Consider the following 25,065-nt stretch of genomic DNA (forward strand, 5'->3'; position numbering starts at 1 on the left):
TACTCCAGGTATAAGCTGTGGCTGGAGGAGAGTCACGGGGCTCTTGGAATACAGACTCCCATACCATGGAGTTTTCCCCGGGAATGAGATTCAGAGGCTCTGGGGCATCTCTGCTGAGCTTCTGGTGATAAGGGCCTGCAGATGCTGGTACTTTCCCAATGGCTTGTGTCTTTAACATGTGGGATGGACTCAGCAGGGCTTTTGAAATTCCCAGGTACAAACAAGTATCTGCTCACAGTGGCGTCCCTGGAGCCAACCGCTTTTCTTCAGGGCTAGCATAAGGTCCATTTCCAAAGCACTTTGTCCTAGGCAGATGGTGCCTTCATAGCCTAGTGTATCACGGAAGGGTGACTTGCTCCCATGACCATGAAAAAAACCCTGAGCTTTCCTCCTTGGCCAACCAACACGTCCTGCAGCTCATAGCTAGGGAAAGGCCAGGAGTAGAACCTGGGTTTAAATGTTGCTAATGTCTTAGGCTGCTGCAGTTTCCCCTGTGAGGACACAGGTGAAGGCCTGATGAAGTAGTGTTCAAGGAAGGGAAACCCAGAAGGACGGCACTTAGCAGTCAGATCAAGCTGATCTGATGGTGGTACTGACCAAAGGCTAACCACAAGCCAGGCATTGTCCCCTGTAGAGAGGCCATGTTGCTATTTAATGTTATCTTTAAAGCAGCTCTGTAGAATCTGTCTCCATTAAAGATAAGGGCATTGGGTAGTGAGATGGCAGAGAAGGGTGTGGTCAGAAGGGGTAGGCCAATGTTCTAGCCCCTCATCCAGCCATGAGAGACACTGTATTTTTTTACTTGCGGTGAGATGTGCCCCATGTGGGGTATCCCAAGTTCTCTCAGGCCTCACTTCTGACATTCTGAGTGCAGGTGTCATGTGGCAGCCTTGGCATGTCCCTCCCCTGCTGCGTGAGCCAGTAGAATAGAAGCCTTCCAGGCAGTCACAGCCCAGAGACTGCCTGCTGGGTTGTGAGCATTTGAGAGACCCCAGCAAGAAAGCACAGGAGGGGCTGTGGACAGACAGCCCTGCCATGTAGACACCACTGCACAGATGTCCTCTGTGACTATGCTCAGCATGGAACAACTGGGGACCAGCTAAGCCATTTCATTTTACTTCAGCTGGCTTCCACTGAAGCCATCCCCTGAAGTTAGTGGTTAACACTAAGAATTACAGCTGTATCATTACAGAAGAAATATCAGTTACTAGCAAAAGAATCAAGGAATAAATACAATTTAAAGATGCATTTTTCCTCCTTATGTGCATGTTAGAAGTAAAATTGTTAGTCAGTGTGAATACTATACTCCACCATGATTACCTGTCATGATCATTATTAAAAGCAGAATTTAAACTTCTTTAACACTTTTTGTATTCCAAAACAGCCCACCTGTTGAATGTTCATGACCATCCCCAGAGACTCTGCCTCGGGGCCCTGCTGGTGTATGGGGTGTGTAAATTCACCGAAACACGCATCTCCCGACTCAGTCACTAGAAGGTTGTGTGTTAAGAGAGCAGTTCACATATGCAGGCTGGGTTGCCTGCTAGCTCGGTTGTTACTGAACCCTCAGTCTGATCGGGATGTTTGTGTGTACTCTGTCCAGAAGGCCAGCACACCCGATATTCTGAAAGCATTCCATCAAGAAGATCCCAAACACCCTCCCGACCCTGTTTTGAAGCAAGACACTCCCCCGTCCAGTCCGACACACAGCGCTGTCTTCTCTGGAGGCTTGAGACACGTGAGTCTTCTTCTAATACTGTTTCTATAAGATGTGTGGTTATCAAGATATTGGGGCCCACACAAATAGCTCAGGAGCAGAGCACAGGCATGCACACAGCATAAGTCTGTGCTGAGTCCCTAGTACCAGGGAAGAGAACCAACCAGACAGGATCCGGCTGGCCTAGTGGACAAGGTGTGGTACTTTGACTGCAAATGGCCCCCATAGACTCATATATTTGAATGCTTGGTCCTCTGTTGGTAGAACTGTTTGGGAAGAATTGGGAGGTGTGGCCTGGTCAAAGGAGGAGTGGGCTTGTGCTTTGAGGTTTCAAAAACCCGTGCTATTCCCAGTTAGTTCCCTCTGCCTCCTGCTTTTGGATGACATGTAAGCTCTCAGCGACTGCTCCAGATCTCTGCCTGCCTGCCTGCCTGCCTCCTGCTTCCTGCCATACTCTCCAATAATGATGGCCATGAGCTTATCCTCTGAAACTGTGAGGCCCCTATATACTTTCTTCCATACGTTGTCTTGGTCATGGTGGTATCAATAGATATAAGATACAAAGAAAAGCCTAGACTGTTGTCTTGTGGTCAGAGGGTAAGAGTAGGGCTTCCAGGAGATCTTCCAGGAGTTAGGTTTGGGGATAGGGAAAGCCTGGAAATATGCTAAGACTTGCTTTTTACCTTTTTAAACTATTAACTTGTTGAGAACATTTTTATACCTTCAAAAAGTAATTGATAATTGTACAGGTTTGTTTTTGTCAACTTGATACAAAATGGAGTCATCTGAAAAGAGAGCACCTCAGTTGAGGAACTGCCTCCATCAGATCGGCCCGTGGACAAGTCTGTTGGGCATTTTTTTGATAGATGACCAAAGAAGGGCCCAGTCCTTTGTGGGTGGTGTTACCTGTGGGTGGGTGGCCCTGGGTTGTATCAGAAAGCAAGCTGAGCAAGCCATAAGGCAGTGTGCCTCTGTGACCTCTGTTCAGTTCCTGTCTCCTGGTTCCTGCCTTAAGCTCCTTCCCTCCGCTCTTCCTGATGGGCTGTGGCCTATAAGCTGAAATAGCCCTCTCCTCCTAAAGCCGCCTTAGGTAATGGATTTTATCATAGCAGCAGAAAGCAAACCAGAGTAGTAACAAAGCAGTGGCGTGTCTTAGGAATAGTTTTAGAGTTTGTTTTGTTTTGAGATAGAGTCTCTCTATGTAGCCCTGGCTGGACTGGAACTTACTATGTGGACCACACTGTGAAGACAGTGTTCTGTTTTGTCTAGAAGACTCAGTAAGAAGTTTCCATTTGCCAGGTGATGGTGACGCACGCCTTTAATCCCAGCACTTGGGAGGCAGAGGAAGGCAGATTTCTGAGTTTGAGGCCAGCCTGGTCTACAGAATGAGTTCCAGGACAGCCAGGGCTACACAGAGAAACCCTGTCTCGAAAAAAAACAAAAAAATAGCAGAATGAAAAAAAAACAAAAACTTACAGAGAAGAGTTTATTCCCTGGGCGGTGGTGGCACACGCCTTTAATCTCAGCACTCTGGAGGTAGAGGCAGAGGCAGAGGCAGGCAGATTTCTGAGTTCGAAGCCAGCCTGGTCTACAAAGTGAGTTCCAGGACAGCCAGGGCTATACAGAGAAACCCTGTCTCAAAAAATCAAACCAAACCAAAACAAAACAACAAAAAAAGAAGTTTCCATTGATGTTTTCACCTGTCCCCTGACTGGCCATTTGGCATGATGCCGTTTGGTTGAGGCTAATTTTATGTGGCTATTTAGTCAACATGGCGTCCCCTTTAAAAAGCCTGTCCTTCCTCTAAAGAGTCTGTCATTTTGTCCCATCAAGTCTTAGGAGAATGCTCCCTGTTCTGCCCCTTTCCCCTGCATCAGGTCCGTCCTCATGCCTAGAGCCCCTTGTCTTACTTTGTAAGTTTGGAGGTATAAGTCTTCCAGTTTTATTCTTCCTTTTCACGGTGGCTTCATAATGTTTAAAATCTGTTCAGTTTCTAGACAGGGATCAACTATTCTAGATTCTGGACTGGGATCAACTATTCCAGATCCTGTTTTCTGGATAGGGACCACCTACTCACTCATTTACTAAACAAAACCAAATGCCTAGAAATTTGATGAGGGACCCTAAGGCCTCAGTTAACAGTAACTTTGATCTGTTTTGTGTTGCTATCTTAAAATATCACTGACTTAGTAATTTGAAAATGATAGAAATTTATGATTCCAGAAGGTGGGGTGCCAAGAGCAAAGCAGTGGCAGACTCAGCCTGGCTTCATCACGGGCCTTTCAAGCTGTCTTCTCACCCAGTGGAAGCTCCATATGCAAGCCAGGTGGTGGCGGCACACGCCTTTAATCCCAGCACTTGGGAGGAAGAGGCAGGCAGATTTCTGAGTTTGAGGCCAGCCTGGTCTACAAAGTGAGTTCCAGGACAGCCAGGGCTACACAGAGAAACCCTGTCTCGAAAAACCAAAACCAACCAACCAAACAAACAAAAAAACACCAAAAAACAAAAAAGTCTCTCCTATGCTTAGCATCTTCTATGTAATATGTACTTTACCCCCCTACCTTTCATCAGCTGCTCACTAGAGTGTAATTCCCAAGTCCCCTGAGCAGTGTCTGACACTCAAGTGACCCTTGCTAAACACTTAGCAGACTATATGTTAATTATCCATCACAGCTATCACGCTCTCTGAAAGCCTGCCCGATAGCGTCTCATCCCATACATTGTCATGTGACCCTGTGGCAGGTGCTGCCAGTCCACCTTACAACTCAGCAACCTGAGAGTCCGGAGGTCAGATGGTTTGCCAGAGTCCTACAGGGGCTTCAGGGCTTGAGGTCAACCAAGCCAGGGATCGTAGGATATCAGATATGACCCACAGGTTTGTTGAGCTCTTGTAAGAACTGGTTTGTCTTGTGCCATCCTTGTTTCTCCTCTCCTTATAGCTGACCCCTGCCTGGAAAACCTTTGAGAATTAATGTTGGGCAGAGGAAATGGTTCAGTGGGTAAAACTTATATCCCTGATGGCCAGAGTTCAAATCCCCGGAGCCCTATAAAAGCCAGGGGCTGTGACATGTGTCTATAATCCCAACACCCCTACAGTGAGATGGGAGGTGGAGACAGGAGACTACCCCAAAGCTCAAGGCCAGCTAGCCTGGTATAAATAATGCAGAAGGTGAGGAACAACACCCACAGTTATTCTCTTGACTTTCATGTGTGTGCTGCGGCATATGTGCCTTCACATGAACACATATCTATACATATTCGTAAACATTATACAAGAAAATGGATTTCAGAAGGTGTTTTAGGAAGAGTTAGGGCCACTACACTGAGCAGAGAGACAATGTGATGGGCCTTTTTTTTTTTTTTAGGATCATTTTTCTTGGCTTAAACTCAATAAGGAACTCCATTCTCAGCCCTTCTCATCTTTTTCTTGTGTATACCCTTCAAATTTATGATGTGAGACTAAATTGTTGTCTCAACAAAACATCTTTTAAATCAAAGCAGTGTTTGCCTAAGGGACTCAAACTTTTCCATAAGGCAAGTAACTGCTTTGTTATTTCTTGTCCAAAGATGGTTCCTGCCTTTTCTGGAAGAATTCACAACTCTGAGAAATAAGGAGTTGGGCTAGAAAAGGCTTATGAAATGGACAACAAATAGAACCAATTACCCAACCTCCCAAGTAGTGAAATCAGGGCAAAATTAAAGCAAAATATTATTTTGGGATGATGTTCATAACATTTAAAAAGCCGGGGCCCAGGGCAGCAGGCATTTGAAAACGTGGTGAATGGAAATGGCGACAGTTTCCCTGGAGGGCAGTTGGAGATAAACACATACAATACACACACATCTCCAAAAGTCTTGAGGTGTCTTCTCCCTGCTTCTGCCACAGCTCAACACACCTCTCACCTCTGTGTTTCACTTCTAGCTCTGTGGGATCTCTTGAATAATTTAATAGACAGGAATTTTAAAAAAAGATTTATTTATTTTATTTATAGGAGTACACTGTCGCTGTCTTCACACACACCAGAAGAGGGCATCAGATCCCATTACAGATGGTTGTGAGCCACCATGTGGTTGCTGGGAATTGAACTCAGGACCTTTGGAAGGGCAGTCAGTATTCTTAACTGCTGAGCCATCTCTCCAGCCCTGACAGGAAATATTTTTAAAGAGTGCCCTGGATGTTGCCCCAAATGTGCACCTCTGGATGTCCAGGGCAGTGTTGCTTATAATTGTTTTAGTTTTGGAAATTTGGCAGCAGCCAAACAGAAAACAGACTGTGGTTGCTATGCACATAAAATGCTCTGAACTGTGTGAACAGTAAAATAAGGTAGAATATTTTGTAGGGGCTGGTAGTCACTATCTAACAAAACCATAGGCAAAAATGAAGTTGACTCACAGGTGGTTTTGAAGCAGCCTGTATTTGACAGGAAAAGGATGGGCTAATACAAGGAGGGAAATTGCTGGAGACAGCATAGCCAGCCGGGTAAAAGTCTGCCTGTCACCTGATAACCTACTTTGTAGTACTTTTCCGTGTGTTCTGGGTTACTGGAATTTATCAATTAAAAGGAAACAAATCCAATAGCTGTAATTCTCATAGATTTTCTACCTTTGTGAAGTGGCCAGGCTCTGGACTCTGCTTGTGGTGATAGTTGATGATCTTGTGGCCTTTGGGGGGGTGGGGGGTGGTCCCTGGCAAGTGAGATCCAAGACACTCGGGTGTGGGTGTTTTTTACTTTGACGAGAGTTGGCTTTTGTTTTTAAAACGGACAGTGTCAGGGACACTAACAGGAATCAGGCCGCCAAACATCATTGCTCTTTTGGGCCAGAACCTTCATGTTGACTCGATTTGCTGCTCAAGACTTGCAGCTTCGGTTCTGGGAAAACCAGAACTGAGTCCCAGGTATGAGGACCAGCAGCCACCTCTAGAGAGGTGTGCACCTTTGTGCAGAGGGCAAAGTACTGCTCCTCCTGGGCTGATTTCCTCGGCAAAGAGTTCCTGAGCACAGAACCCAGGGCCTTCTGCATTGCAGGCAAGCTCTTTATTGCTGAGCTGTAGGCTCAGTACTAGCGTTCATTAGCTCTGCCGTTCCTCCATTTCTTCTGTCTCTTAGTTTACAACCTCTCTCCACATCTCCCCAGTCTATGTTTTTTTAACTCTCGATCATTCTCGTCGCTGCACCGTCCTGTGTGTCCTTAAATGTATACTGTTTTAAAGTTGTTTTCCATTCTGGCACTCACATGGTTTGATAAGACAACATTTTTCTGCATTCTGGCTATATTCTTGGCATTGGTTAATTCAGGTTCCAGGACCTTTGAGATAATTTGATTTGGTTTTTATCTCTCTGCCAGTTCTGGCCATCCACCATAGGCTTTCTTAGTTTCTTCTCAGAGTACAGAGGAGCCAGTTGGGTATTAGAAGGAGAAATTATTTAGGCTTCACTGTTTCTATAAAGTCAACATGCTGAGATGGACTGCTCACAAATGGGGCAGTTAAGTAAATTTAATAGTGATAAGATGACTTAATCTTTGAGGCACAGGCACCCTATGGTACGTACACACCTTCATGTGTCATTTAAGTTTAATCTACTCTAATATTTGGCAGTAATTTCCTTTTTTTTTTGGTGCCCATAAGATTTAAATATAATTTATCACTATCTCTGCACAGTCCATCCACATAAGACATTTCACATAGTCTTCTTCATAATTTTGAGACTAGCATTATCTTTCTCTGTTAGATTTTGACATATCCAGCGAGAGGCAGAATCAGCCAAGCCCGGGAGCCCAGGTCTCTCTGATTCCCAGCCTTAGCCCCTCAGCCTCACTGTCTGCTGCTTTACACACACTTTCCAGCCATGGATACCGCCTAGCAGGAGAGTTACGCTAACAGAATGGCATATGAGCTAGCTTGCTTCATCCCAGTGACTCATGATAAAGGCTTTGATGGGGTAACCTTTATCACCAGGCTGAGACATAAGGAGACAAGGCCTGGGGAGGATGCCCCATTGCCTTAGGATTCAGCAGGTGGCAACTTAGGTTAGCAAAATGTAAGGGGGTGCATTTATCAGTTGAACATGAGTCAGATGTATATTCACATGAATTGTGATTTATCATGGAAGCAGAATTGCAAAATATTTATTAACTGTGAAGTAATTTATTATGTCTGCCATTGATTTCAGGGAAGCTTAATTAGCATCAACAGCACCTGCACAGAGATGGGTAATTTTGACAATGCTAATGTCACTGGAGAAATAGAATTTGCCATTCATTACTGCGTTAAAAGCTGCTCTTTAGAGATATGCATCAAGACCTGTAAGAACCTTGCCTATGGAGAAGAAAAGAAAAGAAAGTGCAATCCGTAAGTTGTTGCATTTTTCTTTTGTTGTTACAGTTGGATTTTTGTTTGTTTGTTTGTTTTTAATTGAAAATTTGGCATCAGACAGCTGTGGTACTTTGCTAGTACATTTTTGTTCATGCAAAGGTAAAGATTGGTCAATATAGGATCAGAGTCTGGCTTTATGGACCTTAGCATACATGAGAATTTGGATGCTGTCTTAAGATTTTACTGCTTTGAAGAAATACCATGACCAAGGCAACTCTTATAAGGACAACATTTAATTGGGGCTGGCTTACAGGTTCAGAGGTTCAGTCCATTATCATCAAAGTTGGAGCATAGCAGTGTCCAGGCAGGCATGGTGCAGGAGGAGCTGAGAGTTCTACATCTTCATCTGAAGGCTGATAGGAGGATACTGGCTTCCAGGCAGCTAGGATGAGGGTCTTAAAGCCCATGCCCACAGTGACACAGCTACTCCAACAAGACTACACCTCTTAATAGTGCCACTCCTTGGGCCAAGCATATTCAAACCGCCACTGATGCTCAAGGAGTGTTTTAGAGCATTTGAGTTGCTGTAACAGAAGGCTGGAGACTGAAGCCGCAGACATTTATCTTCACCATTTTGGATGCTGGGAAGTCCAGGTGCTGACAAAGCTGGTATCTGGTAAGGACCACCTCCCTGGTTCATAGATGGACATCTGTGCCAGCAATCCATGGGAGAAAGGGGGAAGAGCTGCTCTTTGAGGACTCCTTTATAAGAACACAAATCCCACTCCACGAGGGCCACTCTCAAACATAACCACATCCCAAAGGCTCCACCTCCAAGTATACTCACGCGGCAGTTCAGTTCCAGCAGAGGCGCTGAAACTCAGGAGCATTCAATATCCAATGGCGCTACAGCCAATAAGTGGGGAAGGGTGACCTTCAGAAAAGGGCGTTGGAAGTTTGATTTCATACAGGAAAAAAATTACCATCTTCCTTCACACAATTCTTAAATAATTTTTGAAGATCTATTTTTATGTGTATGGATATTTTGCCTGCATGTATGTATGTGTGTCACATGTGTGCCATGCCCATGTGTCTTAACGGCTTTTCTATTGCTATGATAAAGCACTATGACCAAGCCTTGCAGTTTCAGAGGGTTAGACTCCATGATGGACTAGTAAAGGAACGGCTGAGAGCTCGCATATTGACCCACAACCACAGGGCAGAGCGGGAGGGAGAGGGGGAGGGAGAGAGATTGAGTGATCAAGATGGAAAACTCAAAGTCTGCCCCCAGTGACACACCTCCTTCAGCAGAGCCACACCTCCTAATCCTTCTCAAACAGGGCCACCAACTGGGGACCAAACATTCAAATATATGAGCCTATGGGAGCCGTTCTCATTCAAAATCCCAGGAGAGAGGGTGTTGGACCCTATAGAACTGGAGTTACTGTGTGGGCTCTGGGAACTGGGCCCAGATCCTCTGTGAAACAGCAAGTGTTCTTAACCCCTGAGCTGTCGCTTCAGCCCCTCATAAAACATTTTTTTTTAATTTCCCTACTGACATGAAAAGAAATATCACTATTTATGGAAAGGTGAGAATTAGAAGAGATGAGCAAAGGTTCTTTCTGTTCATATGGTTGGACTATGGTTTGGGTTGACTTTGGTTTTGTTGTTTGCTTGTGTGTGTGTATGCACACAGATCCTCCTGGAGGTGGTGTGCATCTCTCCCTTTTTTATTTTTTAATCGAAGCTCGTAATATCTCTGTTGGCTGTAGAGAGGAAGGAAAAGACTAGTCGGAAGATGATTGGAAAAGTAAGGAGGAGAAGAAGAATTATTCCTGTAGCCACGGCGACAACAATGATCCAATGTAGCCAACTAACAGGGTTCAGAGGTAATAGACTGAGCCAAATCTTCTATATCAGTCGATTCAACATGTGCTTTGCTCATAGCAGAGATTTGGGCTTGTAATTGAGCCATATCATGAGTGATATCATGGTCTTTCCAAATTCCAAACAAATGATTTTTAGTAAAATTTTAATTATGACTTTTATTATAAGGTAATGGCATTATACATATATACTGAAAGCTGGCATGGCACTTGGCAGAAAGCTGAACTTTAATATTTTCTACTTCATGTCCTAATACCAAAACTACATTCTCTAAAACATCAAATTTTACTTCTAATTTTTGATCTATAATTCGTTGCCTTGCAAGTGTTAAAGAGACATTTTTGTTTAAGTCATCAACAAAATGTGCAGTCTTTGTATCAGAGACTAAGGTGACTGTTGAGACTGTAAGTGGAGTAAGAATGGCTACTAGAGTAATATTAATTGAAGTATTAATGCCTACAATTAAAGTTGCAACAAAACGCTTTGGACTTATTAGCTCACTAACTCTCTTAAGCGTTTGTAAGGCTACATCATCAAACCAAACGTCCTTTTTTAAATCTACAGGAAACATAACATAAGGAGGTCTTTGTAATATCAAAATACTGAATAATTCTTCATTGAAATAGGACCAACACAGTTAGTTAGAATACATTTGGAACAGCTGACCTGATAAGATCGTTTTACTTTAATAATTTTAAAATCTGAGGACTGGCCAGCGAGTATACCATAAGGATAGTTTAGGCAAGATCTAATTGCCAAAGGAATGCTCTTATATTCCTTAGGCTTTTTAAAAAAGAACCATGTTAGTTGCAGCAAAAAGTCTAAATAACCCTGAAAAAAACATTAGAAGTATTATGTGAAAGAGAATGACTGACATAAATAGGTTCCACCCGTCCTGCAGTGAACCATCTATTAACAGACTTATTTATAAATGTATCAGGCCTATATCCATGAAAGAGCTGTAACTCATTAGTTAATTGTTTCCTATAATCATAAAATGGAGAGACTATGGAATAATCATAAACTTTTTCTTGAGTTTTCCAAGGATCATGTACTGAAGCCCAAAAACTAAACCCTCATTTAAGCCATTTGGACTATCACCTGAAAGCAAGGATACCCACAATTTATCATTGTCCCGATATTCTTGTGGACATTGTTTCAGAGGCATAGGTTCTTTTGGCCTTATAAAAGTTTCACTATAATTAGAATATCCAAAAATCATTATTGAAAGCTCTCACATTAATCTTTTATGATTTGGGGGGGGGGGCAACAGGATCTATCTGAACCATCAGAAAGAAAAGTTCTATAACTAGTGGGAAGGCAACCCATGGAGGTTATTCCCTTTAAAGTAAAACAGATTGGGGCAGAATCTGACATTCCCTCATTTAAATTACAGAGGAAGTCAAATGGGGGGAAAATCAGCGTGTCCCCCAGCAGCTCAGAGTCATGACTCTGATTATCTCCCCAACCCACGGGGTGAAGAAGGGGAGGGTGGGGAACATAGGCCCAAGACGAGGTTGCGGAGGCACAGCATACCTGCATAGCAACCTCAGCAAGCATAGCATATTTTCTACTGGTGGTGGTTTCCCGATATTAGAGATTATTTGTTGTGCTCTCTGGGTGAGTTTCTCCAGTTGTCCCCAAGTGGGTGGATCTATCCCGTGGTCGATGACCGTTCAGGAGGAGCCGAAGCCGCCTGTGAAGAAGAGATCAAGCTTCTTCATTTTCTTCATGACTTCTTTTGCCTTCTTTTGCTTCTGGGTTCTGGTAGAGGTTTTCTGGTGGAAGGTCAATAAGTCTGCCTGGGATGCAGATTGGGGTCTCTGCATTCTGTGGAAAACACATGCGTATCCTCTTCCCCAGGTGATGAACACATCTGGCCCTTCCCATGCGCCTGTTAAAAGATCCTTCCACATCACTAAACGAGTAACAGTCTGCTGTAGGGGAGCCCAATGCCTTTGCATAGGGGTAAAGCCTTTATCACCTGTATTACGGTGATTAATGGTAAATGAAGCCTGGCTTAGTAATTGATGAGGCGAGTAGTAATGAGCACTAGATCTTAATCTCTGAAGTTGTACCTTAAGATTTTGATGAGTCTTCTATGATAGCCTGATCTTGGGGGTTGTATGGAGTTTCTGTTGTATGTTCTATGCCCCATTGAATGCAAAACTTTGCTTGAGAAGTATAAGCTGGACCATTATCAGTTTTAATTCTTTTTGGCACACCTAAGGAGGAGAAGGACATAGTAAGATGTTGTATGGCAGCTTTCACAGCCCCCCCAGTTCTAGCAGTAGCCATAACCACATGAGAATAAGTATCTACAATAACATGTACATAGGCCAATTTTCCAAATTCTGGGATATGAGTTATGTCCATTTGCCACAAAACTTGAGGTTTAAGGCCCCTTGGATTAACTTCCATTTTTAATGAATGATATACATCAGGACAATGTTTACCATCCTTCACAATTTGCCTAGCCTGTTCTTGTGTCAAGTTGAACATCTTTCTCAAGGCCAATGCATTCTGATGATGTAAGGCATGACTTTCCAATGCTTGTTCAACCACACTAGCAATCAGTGTTCCTTCGTTAATAAATCTGCCATAGCATTTCCTGAAGCCAATGGACCTGGCAGGCCAGTATGTCCTCTGATATGTCCTATGAAAATTTTCCTTCTCTTGATTGCATTATATTTTGCAAATGAAGCAAGAGTGATATAATTCTGGAATTCCCAGATTTAAGAGCTGTCTCTATATCAGGAAATAAATGAACTACATATTTTGAATCTGTATAAAGGTTAAACTCTTCAGGTATGTGTTCAAGGGCAGTAATAATTGCAATAATTTCCACCTGCTGTGCAGAAGTTTCTTTTGCTAATTGCAGGTCTATCTTTTATATAAACAACTGAGGTTCCATTAAATGATCCAACTGTAAATACCAAGATGGCATCAGAAATAGGTTCCAATAGGGCATTGAGGTCCATGATATTTAATTTGTTCCATATCATGAGCAAATGCTATTCCCCAGTCATCCACAGTTTGAAGTAAATACTCCAATTGTTCCTTATTGTAGGGAATAACAATTTCATGCATTTCTTTGCCAAATAATTCCCTGGATCTTATCCTCCCTTTAATAATTAATTTGTTACACATAAAAGGATAAGAAGATACCATTTTTACTTGAATATGAGGGAGATAAATCCATTCTAGCACACCTTCTTGCCATAGCCATGCAATAGGGGTGTAAGCTGTTTTAAGTATAATAAGAGACCATGGTTTTAAATAATTTATTTGTTTTACCTTTGCATCTTGCATCTTTTGTTCTATCAATTCTAGTTGTTTTAAGGCTTCTTTTTTGAGCTGTCTCTTAGAGTTGGAATCAGGATCTCCTTTAAGAATTTCAAATAAATGATGCAACTGTCCTGTGGTAATTTTTAAATAAGGTCTAATCCAATTAATATTTCCCAATAATTTTTAAAAACCATTAAGTATTTTTAATTTATCAATCCTAAGTTGCTATTTTTGAAATATGATATATTCATTATGAATTGTTTTTCCCAAGTAATTTATTGGCCTGTTATGTTGAATTTTATCAGGGGTAATAATTAGTCCATGCTGGGTTAATACCTCAATCATACTTTTCAAAATTAATTCAGTTAAATCATTTGGTTTTTTTTCTGCTATAAGAATATCATCCATATAATGTAAAATAAAAGCCTTTTATACTTAGCCCTAATGGATCTTAAAGCTTGATCTACCAATTTTTGACAAAGGATAGGACTGGTCTTCATACCTTGGGGGAGGACCTTCCATTGATACCTTTGAAATGGCCTATGAAAATTAACAGAGGGAATGCTGAAAGTAAATCTTTGTATGTCTTCTGGTTGTAATTTTATAGTAAAAAGCAATCCTTTAAATCTATAACTATAATATAATAACCCTCTGGAACAGCTACTGGGGATGGGAGTCCTGGCTGTAAAGCTCCCATATGCACTGTCTTATTAACAGCCCTAAGATCTTGTAAGAGTCTCCATTTACCTGATTTTTTCTTAATGACAAACACAGGAATATTCCATGGACTGCTAGATTCTTCAATATGTTCTAATTGCAGTTGTTCTACTTTTTCTACTAATTGTTCTAAAGCCTGTATCTTTCCCTGAGTTAGGGGCCACTGATTCAGCCACACAGGCTCATCACTGATCCATGAAATTTTATCTGCATATAATTTATCAGCAACCCCTATAAAAAATGCTGCTCATTCCATTTTTCATCTGTGGTTAGTTTTATTTTCATGTCCCCTAAGATATCTCTTCCCCATAGGGAGAATGGCAGAGAGGAAGTAGTGTGAGGTTGAGAAGTACCCACTTTGTCTTCACATTCCCATGTCAGGGTTTTTGAACTCTGAGCTACATTGGGAGCCAGCCTCAATCCCACCAGAATAGAGGTTATATGAACTACAGGCCATGTTCCAGGCCAGTCTTTTCCTGCAATGCAAGACCTATCTGCTCCTGCGTCATTGGATATTTTTTCCAACTGCGTTTATAGTTTTTAAGGGTCTTTGTCTAGTAATTTCTTGAGTCCAAGCTTCCACCTCTATGGAGCCAAACCCTTCATCTCCTCTAGTTTGTTTTAGTATTGGATTGGGGAGTTGCATATAAGGAAGTAGCATTACCGTTGGTTTTTATGTAGTTGTATTGTTTCTTTTAATGGCCTAATCATAATTTTTACCTCTCCCTGGAAGTCTGAATCAATTATTCCAGGAAGTACTTCAAAATTTTTCTTATAATTTAAACTTCTCCCTATTATTAGACCAAAGGTGCCAGATGATAGTGGCCCTTTAAATCCTGTATCTACTAATTGCACTCCCTCATAAAGAGAGAGTATGTAATCTTTATCTACTGTAAGATCTAATCCTACACTTCCTGATGTTGCTCTAGGTAAAAACTCAAGATGTTAAACTCAGAGGCCAGAGGATTCAGCTTACTTTTGCCTTCCTCTGTCTCCCTTTCTTGCCCTTTTTGTTTATTTGTTTTGTTTTATTTTTTATTTTAGTTTTGGGACAGAGGGCATGCCTCTCACCCCATTTTTTTGTCTCCTCTTTCAGAGGGGTTCCATCCTTTTGAAATTTTTATTTACATTCATCTCTCCAATGATTTCCCTTCTTATACCAAGGACATAACCACGGAGGTTGGTTTTTCTTATTTTTATTTTTTGACATCTGCTCTTCTTTTTCACAGTCGAGGCTCATATGTCCCTGCTAGCCGCAAGAAAAGCATGAAACCTTTTGGTTTCTTCCTCCTTTTAAGTTCTGAACATAGGCGCTGAACTGTTGCCATTGCATTGCTGCAGCATAGGCCATGCGCTGGACCACTGCTGGTGAGGCATCTGTACAAGCTTTGATGGAATCTTGCATGGTCCCTGTTTTTCTGGTTGATCCAATTATTTCCTGGTAGAGAGTTTTGGCATTTTCCCATGCAAGTTGTTTTAATAATATGTCAGAGCCCTCAGAGGGAGGAAGCATCCTGCCTAGTGCTTCTTCCAATCTAGCAATAACATCTTCATACGGTTCATCTTTTTTTGTTTGTTTGTTTGTTTGTTTGATTACTGACAACACAGTTGTCTTGCCATCAGCAGGAGGGAGCCTTCACAAGCAGCCACTGCTATCTTAGAAACTTCTCCCAGTTCTTCCCTCTTTAAACCAACTTGTTCCTGAGGGGAGGCATAGTCCTCTCTACCCAAGAGCATTGACACAGTAGGTTTATCTGCCTTCTTCCTAACGGCTAAATTCTGAACCACTTCCCTTGCTCTGTCCTCATATTCTGTCCTCCATCCTATAAACTGTCCTGGGCTAAGAGTGGACTTTGCAGTCTGATGCCAATCATAAGGAGTTAGCCACATGCTACCCAACATTTCCACAATCTGTCAAATGTATGGAGCACTTGGACCCATGTTCTTAACAGAATACTGTAGTTCTTTAAGAGTTTTTAAAGAGGTTCCCATTGGGGTGTCTCCCCTTCAAAATTTGTTACTGGGAAGCAGAAGTCCAAATCTCCCTTTCGCCTGGCTTCTTTCATGGCCCCTAAGAATCCCCTATTGGTTGGCATTTTCCTTTCAGGATTGACTGATCTTGTTTTAAAAGCAGGAGCAGCAGCAACTAAGGCAAAGATGTCATCTATTTCTGTCCTAGGAATTTTTATGATGAAAACAGTCCCCTTTTTTAGCAAGATCATACTCCTCTGCTTCATCATCCCATTCTTGCTCTTCTTCATCACTTATGCAGTCATCTCCTGGCTTCAGGAGACTAGCGGTAGGTGAGGAAGTATTATGTGCCGTAGTTTTTGTCCTCAGAGGAGTTACCTCTTCCTCTGAGGGTGCTTCTTCTGCAAAGAATTCCACTTCTGGTTTTTCTGAAAGGAGGGTTGTAATTTGTACCCATAACGAGAATGCTTGTACCGGGACCTGTTTAGGGCCATGGCATTCATGAAATCTCCTCATCTCTAGTCCTACCTTTTTCCAGTTTTCTAAAGACAAGCTTCCTTCCTCTGGGAACCATGGACTGACACTCAGTACAAAGTCACAAAATGCTGACAAACTCTTCTTTGAGGTTGTAACACCTCTACTTTCTAGCATATGACTCAATACTGCCAGGGACAAGCCTCTGTTCTTGGACTGTGAATGCCCCATGATTTTTACCTTCTTGTTGTCTTAACTCAATGTTTCTCTATCAAGGAGTCTGCAGCACTCTTGACGAGATCCTATTCTTTACCTGAAAAAGTATTTTGAAAAAAAGTAGAGAGAAAGCTTACCTGCTTCGAGTCCCACGTTCGGGTGCCAGCTGCCATGGACCACCCCAGTTGGGTATGGGGGTCCCTGGAATGAGGGTCTTTGAAGCTAGGTGGGTAAAGGATTTGGCAGTGACAAACAGAAACAAACACAGAGGCAGTTTGAATCTGAGTGTATTCTGCAGCTCTCAAGCAGGGGATTTTATACATTATAAAAACCAAACATCTCTTAGAAACTATAGCCAATGAAACAATCACAGATACCAACAAAAATCACTTGGCACAATAAAGCACAAAAATCATCCAAGCATCGCAACTCTGAAACTATATATTCAGTGAATCACGAACAGAACAGGTAACATCATTATAAATCATCAAAATATAACAATTCTTTTTTTAAAATATAACAATTCTTTTTTTAAAATATAACAATTCTAAAAGAATGTATTCATTGGGGGCTGTCATCCAAGGCTAGTGGCATATTGCAAGGAGCAGGTTAATAAACCTTTAATGGTCAGTGCTCTTAACCACTGAACTAACTTTCCAGCCCCATGGTCAATTATTATTTAACATCTAGTACCTGATTTTTTTTTATAAAATTTAAACTATTTTAATTCTTTCTAATTAAGGCTTCCTTTACCATATACCAAAATCCACCTCCAATTACACACGTGTAGCCATATAAAATTTTATTGTTGGGAAAGTTTTTATCATAATAGTTTTGTAAATGACTTAGAAAGTAAAGCGTTGGTTTCCCTGGGGACAAGCTCATGTTAGTGGCCCCATCTCTAGGGATGGTTTCTTACCCATTATTCTCACTTATGATCTTGGCCTAGGCTACCAGGAACATGTAAATAAAAAGAATAATAAGAGGAATAAGAGAAAATAAAACAGATAGATTGCTATGAGAACTATGGCTCAATATTTTTTCTCCAGCAAAGAGTTCCACAACTGGTTCCGGGAGGCCTCCCTCTTTTGAGGTCAATCACCTCAGTCTGTGGAACTTGTCACACAGATCCTACTGGAGGTGGTGTGGCACATGTGTGTACAAGCATGTGCCTGCATGCATACGCATGTGTAGATTGATGCAGGACCTCATGTATGCAAAGCATATCCTCTATTGCTAAACTTATGTTCAGTCCATCTCCTGCCTTGTGACTTTGTTTCTCATGCATGCTGGGCACATACTCCACTGCTGAGCTAGATCACATCTCTATTTAAAACCCTATTTTAAATAGACTGGATTTCCTGTTTAAATGAGGGTTTTAAAAGTTTTGCATTGCTGGGCAGTGGTGGTGCACACCTTTAATCCCAGCACTTGGGAGGCAGAGGCAGGGGAATTTCTGAGTTTGAGGCCAACCTCGTCTACAGAGTGAGTTCCAGGACAGCCAGGGCTACACAGAGAAACCCTGTCTTGAAAAACAAAAAACAAATAGAGAAAGAGAGAGAGAGAGAGAGGGAGAGAGGGAGGGGGAGGGGGAGGGGGAGAGGGAGAAGGGAGAGAGGTTCTGTATCTGATATATGTGTATATATATATATATATATATATATATATATTCGCATGACTTATTCTAGCTATTACTTCTAGGTTATTTGTGATGATTTTTCTTGCAGAGAATTTGGTGTGATAAATTTTCTAAGTCTTTTTTTTAAAGTTTGATTCCTTTATGTATGAGTGATCTATCTGCATATACACCTGCATGCCAGAAAATCCCATTATGCATGGTTGTGAGCCATCATGTAGTTGTTGGAAAGTGGACTCAGGAATTAGGATCCAAGTGCAACATTTCTGTGTGTTTGTGTGTGTGTGTGTGTGTGTGTGTGTGTGTGTGTTGCACTTAGATCATCTCAGAAGTAGAATAATTAGTTTTCTGGTATGGCTTAAGGCAAGGACTTTCCCCCTCTAAATTGTTTCAATTGCTAGCTTGCAAATGATGGTAGGAAAAGCAATGGATTGCTGAACTAATCAAACTGTCCTCCATTATGAAACCTTCAATAGCTCCTCACCCCTGCCTACTCCTCAAAATACAAATTTATACAGTGATTACAATTTTTCATAAAGATCCCCTTATTACGTGGTGTCAGCTTTTGTCCCCTCGTGGATACCACAACCCCAGGGATCCGGAATCGTTTTGATTCTGAAACACCCCCTGACTTTCACACTTCAAAGTTTGATACATTTAGCCAAAGTAATATTTATATTTACAAGGGAGAAAGACTGAAAATTAATTATCTAAACCTTAACCTCAAAATTCTTGAGAAAGGGCAAATTCATTTTACAGATAGGAATTATATAGATAAATATAAAACCAAATGTAGGTTCTTTGCAACAATTAGTGATATTGGAAAACCTATAGCTATTTATCAAGATAAGGAAAACAAAAGATAAATACTAATATCAGGAATGAAACCAAATAGTTCTTTTTTGTTTTGTTCTGTTTTATTTGCTGACTTGTGTGTTTCTTGAGACAGAGTTCCTCTGTGTAACAGCCCTGGCTGCTCGGGACTTGCTTTGTAGACCAAGCTGGCCTTGAACTCACAGGTATCTGCCTGCCTCTGCCTCCCAAGTGGTAGGACTAAAGGCATGTGCTACCAAGCCTGGCTTCTAAATAGTCCCTTTTATTTTAAAGAGATTGAATTTGGCCTGATCTATTAAAACTGACAGCATACTTATGGGCTGGTGATTTAGCCCAGGGGAAAGTGCTTACTAGCATACACCCTGCCATTTCTAGTTTTGTGCCCATTGTATGCATGTGTCGCCAATATAGACTTATTTATAATATCAAAAACTAAGACATAAAGAATCTTTAGAGGCTAAAGAGTCGTGGTAGCTAATACGGTATGTGGATAACTAACACAGTAAAAGCATGCTGGAAATTGAAGGATCAGGCTCTGTCAGCAGTGGGGATGAGTCTCAGTGTGTTGGGGACAAAAGCAAGTCGCAGGGGAGCGTAGCCAAGAGGCTCTACTTGCACAGGTTAAAAGTGGGGAAGTTCAGTCTTTGAGGCCCCTGAGTTTCCATTCTGCTCCTTAGTTCTGGGGGGCTCAAGGGTAGCAATGGGTGGAGGTGGAAAGAGGGCCCCCAGCACATTCTTGGGACATCTGGTTCTCTGCTCGTCATCAAACAGGACGTGAGAAACCTAGGCTGATTCTAGAAGCAGGGCCGGAGACAGCAAGGACAAGGAGCTTTACCTGCAGCCTTAAGGACATACTGCAAGGTGACATGCTCAACACCTGGCTGAAGCTGTGTGAATCAGAAGTTTCTCACACAGCACTTGGCCTATAGTGGCATGTCTCAGTCAGTAAACAGCTCTGCAGGCAAGGAGACTTGAGTTTGGATCCCCAACATCTACGTAAATAGCTGTGGATGTTGATGCCCATCTCCAATCCCAGGGATAAGGAAGTAGAGACAGGAAGAGCTCTGGGGCTTGCAAACCAGTGTAGAGGTGGTGGTGGTGGTGATGATGATGATAATGACAATATGTTTAGGACAATTAAGAGAGACACTAGATATTCTTATGGTTTGTATATCCTCGACCCAGGGAGTGGCACTATTAGAAGGTCCTGTTGGAGTAGGTATTGCTTTGTTGGAGTAGGTGTGTCACTGAGGGCATGGGCTTTAACGCCCTCATCCTAGTTGCCTGGAAGTCAGTTTTTCACTAGCAACCTTCAGATGAAGATGTAGAGCTCTCAGCTTCTCCTGTACCATGACTGCCTGAATGCTGCCATGTTCCCACCTTGATGATAATGAACTGAACCTCTGAACCCCTAAGCCAGCCCCAATTAAATGTTGTTCTGATAAGAGTTGCCTTGGTCATGGTACCTGTTCACAGCAGTAAAACCCTAACTAAGACACACACACACACACACACACACACACACACACACACACACACACACACGTCAGAATGCACTGAACCTTGCCCATCATCTTAAGGTCCTGCGGGGAAGCAGGGCAGAGAATCCATTGGTGCTGTATTCTGCTCCTCTGAACTCTGTCCTCCCCATGCTGAGTCTCCCTTTGTCCTTCTGCCTCTGCCCACTAGGTATGTCAAGACCTACCTGCTGCCTGACAGGTCTTCTCAGGGAAAACGCAAGACACGAGTCCAAAAGAACACGCTGGACCCGACTTTCGAGGAAACCTTGAAGGTACGTGCCAGGCGGGAAAACATTCCTGAGTCCTCCCCACCTGGGCTAGGTCTAGGGTCAGAGTCCACCATGCCTCTTTGTAATGCTTGAGTTAGTTACACAGAACTGCAGACACCTGTACATTTCTTCAGGGTTCTGTCAGTCAGTACAGGAGGCAGACGCCAGCCTTTGGACTCTGCCGGACTTCCAAACAGCGTTGGATTAATGATTTCTAAGAAAATGCACATCTCAAGCTAACACCTGGGCACAGGGCAACTTGAAAGATTGGTTTGTCTTGTTACGTTTGCCTGAATATCAGAGCAGTGTTCATGAGCAGAGGATTCTGGGAATGAAGCTGCTGGGTTCCAGCCTTCCTAGAAGTGCCTCTTTATTGGAATAGATGAAAGCCAAAAGATTTCTTCTTTTTATGAGAAATATGTCCTTTTTATAAAAGAACAAATTATAGGACCAGGGAGATGGCTCAGCAGGTAAGTCTTCAGAATCCACGTAAGCCCAGGTGTGTGCCCATTCGCTCTAATGTAGATGTTCTACAGAGAGATGGGAGGTGGAGACAGAGTCCCTAGGAGCAGGCAAGCCAGCTAGCCTGGTGACACTGTGGCAAGACCCCATCATCTCAAACAAGGCAGAGGGTGAAGATAAAGGATGGGACTGTCCTCTGACCTTCATAGATGCCCACACAAGTGCCTGAACCCACATGTATTCATTGCATGTGTAGATATATATCTTACACACCCATCCTACATACCCATCCTACACAGCCCGCATACAGACGTTATATAGACACATTATATACACTTACACAAAGTTAAGACAAAAATTATAAAGGAATCATTTGAATTTTTATTTTCTGTGCTATTAAGAAACAGGATTATGCTTTAGAGCAGAGCCAGGCTCTCAGAATCTCATTTGAGGAAGTCCCAACACGGGTTGTGGCTGCTTCACCCATGGGCAGCCTGGACCTAAGGAAACCCCAGCCAGGACTGGCAGCTCCCAAGTCCTGCTGTCTGGCACCATCAAGGGAAGAGGGCTTTGTCTGGCTTTCTTGGCAAAAGGTGGCAGTCAGGGGCCATATGGGGGCTGGAACAGTGCCTTGAATTCATTAAATAATAATAATAGCCATTGTTTCCTGGTCTCTGCCCTGGCCAGATGCTTCATGTACACACTGAGGGTAGAATTAGAATCTTCTCTTGCCAACGGGAAATTAGACTTGGGGAGTTCAAGAAGCTTAGCAGGAACTCACAATGGAGAGGCTGTCCCGGAAAGGTTGCGGGTGGAGGGGCTAGGAATCCCACGGTTTGTTTTTAAATTACAGATTCTGACTCAGCAGGTGTGGGCAGGGCCTGAAATGACCCGTTCCCACAGACTCAGATCTGTTGGCCACCCACATGCAAATCACTGCAGCCGGGTCTGCAGGCTGATAGCTCGCTGAGAGACTTTTGAAAATATGTGCTTCCCAGCACATATTAGGTTGATATTGAAATAGTCATTGTAAGTCTAATAAGGTATTTTAGATAAGTATTTGATTATATAATTCAAACTTAAAAAGTCTTACTTGCTTTATTTAAATTACACACAAGATCTCAAAGAAACCACAATTATAGTCTGTTAGAAATATCTTGTGGTCTTTGAGAATCTATTAGATCAATATGAAAGGATAATGTCTTTAACCTCATCTTACAGTGTTCTAACTCAGACAAAACTTATTCTTGAAGAAACTCCTGCAGTCAGGCATAGTAGTGCCTGCCTTTAATCTCCCAGCACTAGGGAGACAGAGACAGGTGGATCTTTGTGAGTTCAAGACCAGCCTGGTCTACATTGTGAGTTCCAACTCAATCTTTGAAAAAAGTGGTAGGATAGGAACTGGAACTTTACTTCCGCCTGGGTTTGGCATCCAGGAGGTTTGTAAACCCAAGGAAAGAAGACACCTACACAAATACACACTGCAACATACAGACATACTATATACATCATACACTACACCCACCCACCCACCCCCACACCACACACACATTACACACCTACACAAATACACACTGCAACACACAGACATACTGTATACATCATACACTACACCCACCCACCCACCCCCACACCACACACACATTACACACCTACACAAATACACACTGCAAAACACAGACATACTATATACATCATACACTATACCCACCCACCCCCACACCACACACACATTACACACCTACACAAATACACACTGCAACACACAGACATACTATATACATCATACACTATACCCACCCACCCCCACACCACACACACATTACACACCTACACAAATATATACTGCAACACACAGACATACCACAGACATATTGCATACATCATATACTATACACCCCCCAACACACTGTATACACATACTGTACTCAGTGCACATACACGCAGTCATACAAACACACACACACACACACACAAGTTGAGCCTCTGATATTTCAATTGTCACAGTTTTCTGGGCAGAATGTTTCTTGGGGTCTCCTCTGGGTTCCAGGGAGGTTTCTACTTCCTTTGAGACTCTCAGAACAGGAATCTGAGGGGACAGAGACAGTAGATTGGAGTGTTTGGTCCTTGTCTGCTCTTGTTCTCTGATGATGTCAGACCCCATAGTCTATAGCAGCTTCAGGCCACTGGTGTGGGCTTTGGAGAGCATCACACAATGGAAGCTAGTTCTTGTCTGACCAGTAAGTTAAGCTACTGGGGGAGAGAAGCCCGTTCATCAGATAGGGGCGAGTAGCCATTGGGGATCCAGGAAATGCCTCGGTGTCTCAGGGAGTCCAACAAACGCCTTCACAGTGAGCGCTTGGGGAATGGCCCTCAGGCGACACTGTGGCCCCATTCTACCATGGCCCCTGTAGCTAGCTCTTTGTGGAATAGCTAGGGCAGGGCAGCAAGCACAGCTCTGCGGTCAGGGCTTAACTGACTAATGAAGGAGGAGGAAGGCTGAGTTAGTAGGGTGATATGGTTGGTCGGCTGACAGAGATATGGAGCAGGGGGCCAGCTCAGTGACACAGACCTTTACTCCCAGCACGTGGGGCAAAGACAAATGACTTCTGGGAGTCCAAGGCTAGCGTGGTCTACATAGTGAGTTACAGGACGAGATTGCCAAGGGCTGTGGAGTGGGAACATGGCCTAAGAGTGACTAGACCCACATAGCCACATAGATCCCAGAGAGAAGAGAAGGCCAGCCAGAAGGGGCCAGCACCTGTCACTACCACCCCTCTCTGTCTGCAAATGCAGACAGTGTTCTAGTTTCTGTCTCCTTACCATCTTGTCCCTCAAAGAAAAAGAAGTGTGGAGAGTGGAAAAGAGGCCACAAAATCCAACTAGAGCGCGCACTCACGTGCACGCGCAGTAGAGTAGGCAGCGTGGTGCAAAGGTCAACCCTGGGAGGTCAGGGTTGGACGTGTGGGTGGCAGTGCCACCCACCGCTGATTGTTTCCAGGCTGAGGACCACACCCTCCTTCAATGAATGATTCATGGTCTTGACCTCACTTGTGCTTGTGGAGGCCAAAGATGCATGGTACAAGACGAGGGCCCCAGCAGCTCGCCCTTTGATTTCATTGTCGGAAAAGTCACGATGTGAAAACTGGAATCTAGGTTCTCAGAGGCTGAGGCAGAGTGCCCCAAGTGGTGGCACAGCCTGCAGAAGGGCTGTGTGTCACCTACAGTCCTGATCTCTGTTCCCACTTTCTTCTCACATACATTTCTATCCAGGGTAAACATATTGGCATGAAAGCTCATTCATTCACTCACTCACTCACTCACTCACTCACTCACTCACTCACTCACTCACTCACTCACTCATTCATTTGCTCACTCATTCATTCATTCACTCAATCATTCATTCGCTCACTCATTCATTCATTCACTTGTTCATTTATTCACTCATTCATTCATTCATTCATTCATTTGCTTATTTATTGTGGTACTGAGGATGGATTTAATTGTTTGATTGCTTATTTATTTATTTTTTTTACTGTGGTACTGGGGACAGATCCTAGGATTTGATGAGTGTCAAACATGTCTTTTATATCTAGTTATGGTCCCACTGCATTTTTAAAAAGTTGTTTATGATTTTATTTATATGAGTAGACTGTAGTTGTCTTCAGACACACCAGAAGAGGACATCAGACTCCATTACAGATGGTTGTGAGCCACTATGTGGTTGCTGGGGATTGATCTTGGGCCCACTTCATTTT

At 42.9% G+C, this 25,065-nt stretch overlaps 1 protein-coding gene and 1 long non-coding RNA gene across 16 annotated transcripts in view; one reads left to right on the top strand and one right to left on the bottom strand.

The window, feature by feature from the left end:
* Window positions 1-25,065, top strand: part of Sytl3 (synaptotagmin-like 3) — a 79,938-nt gene that overhangs the window by 49,361 nt on the left and 5,512 nt on the right. For all 11 annotated transcript variants that reach the window (XR_001782133.1, XM_011246181.3, XM_030250160.1 and 8 more), the window contains 3 exons: window positions 1,604-1,738; window positions 7,891-8,069; window positions 20,746-20,848. Coding sequence is in view for 10 of the 11 variants with exons in the window: in XM_011246181.3 (XP_011244483.1) it covers window positions 1,604-1,738; window positions 7,891-8,069; window positions 20,746-20,848 (417 nt within the window). In the remaining variant the exon portion in view is untranslated. The remainder of the gene's footprint in view (window positions 1-1,603; window positions 1,739-7,890; window positions 8,070-20,745; window positions 20,849-25,065) is intronic.
* Window positions 8,508-21,005, bottom strand: Gm36309. 5 transcript variants are annotated; one of them, XR_003952392.1, is made up of 5 exons: window positions 20,762-21,005; window positions 16,724-16,808; window positions 11,999-12,145; window positions 11,457-11,616; window positions 8,508-8,967 (listed from the first exon to the last, which is right to left on the bottom strand). It is a non-coding gene; the product is annotated as a predicted gene, 36309 (long non-coding RNA). The 5 variants fall into 5 exon arrangements; XR_003952390.1 differs by having other exon boundaries at window positions 11,457-11,814; XR_003952389.1 differs by having other exon boundaries at window positions 8,508-8,743; window positions 8,881-8,967; window positions 11,457-12,145.

Source organism: Mus musculus, chromosome 17 (genome assembly GCF_000001635.26).
Source record: "Mus musculus strain C57BL/6J chromosome 17, GRCm38.p6 C57BL/6J".
Classification (NCBI taxonomy): domain Eukaryota; kingdom Metazoa; phylum Chordata; class Mammalia; order Rodentia; family Muridae; genus Mus; species Mus musculus.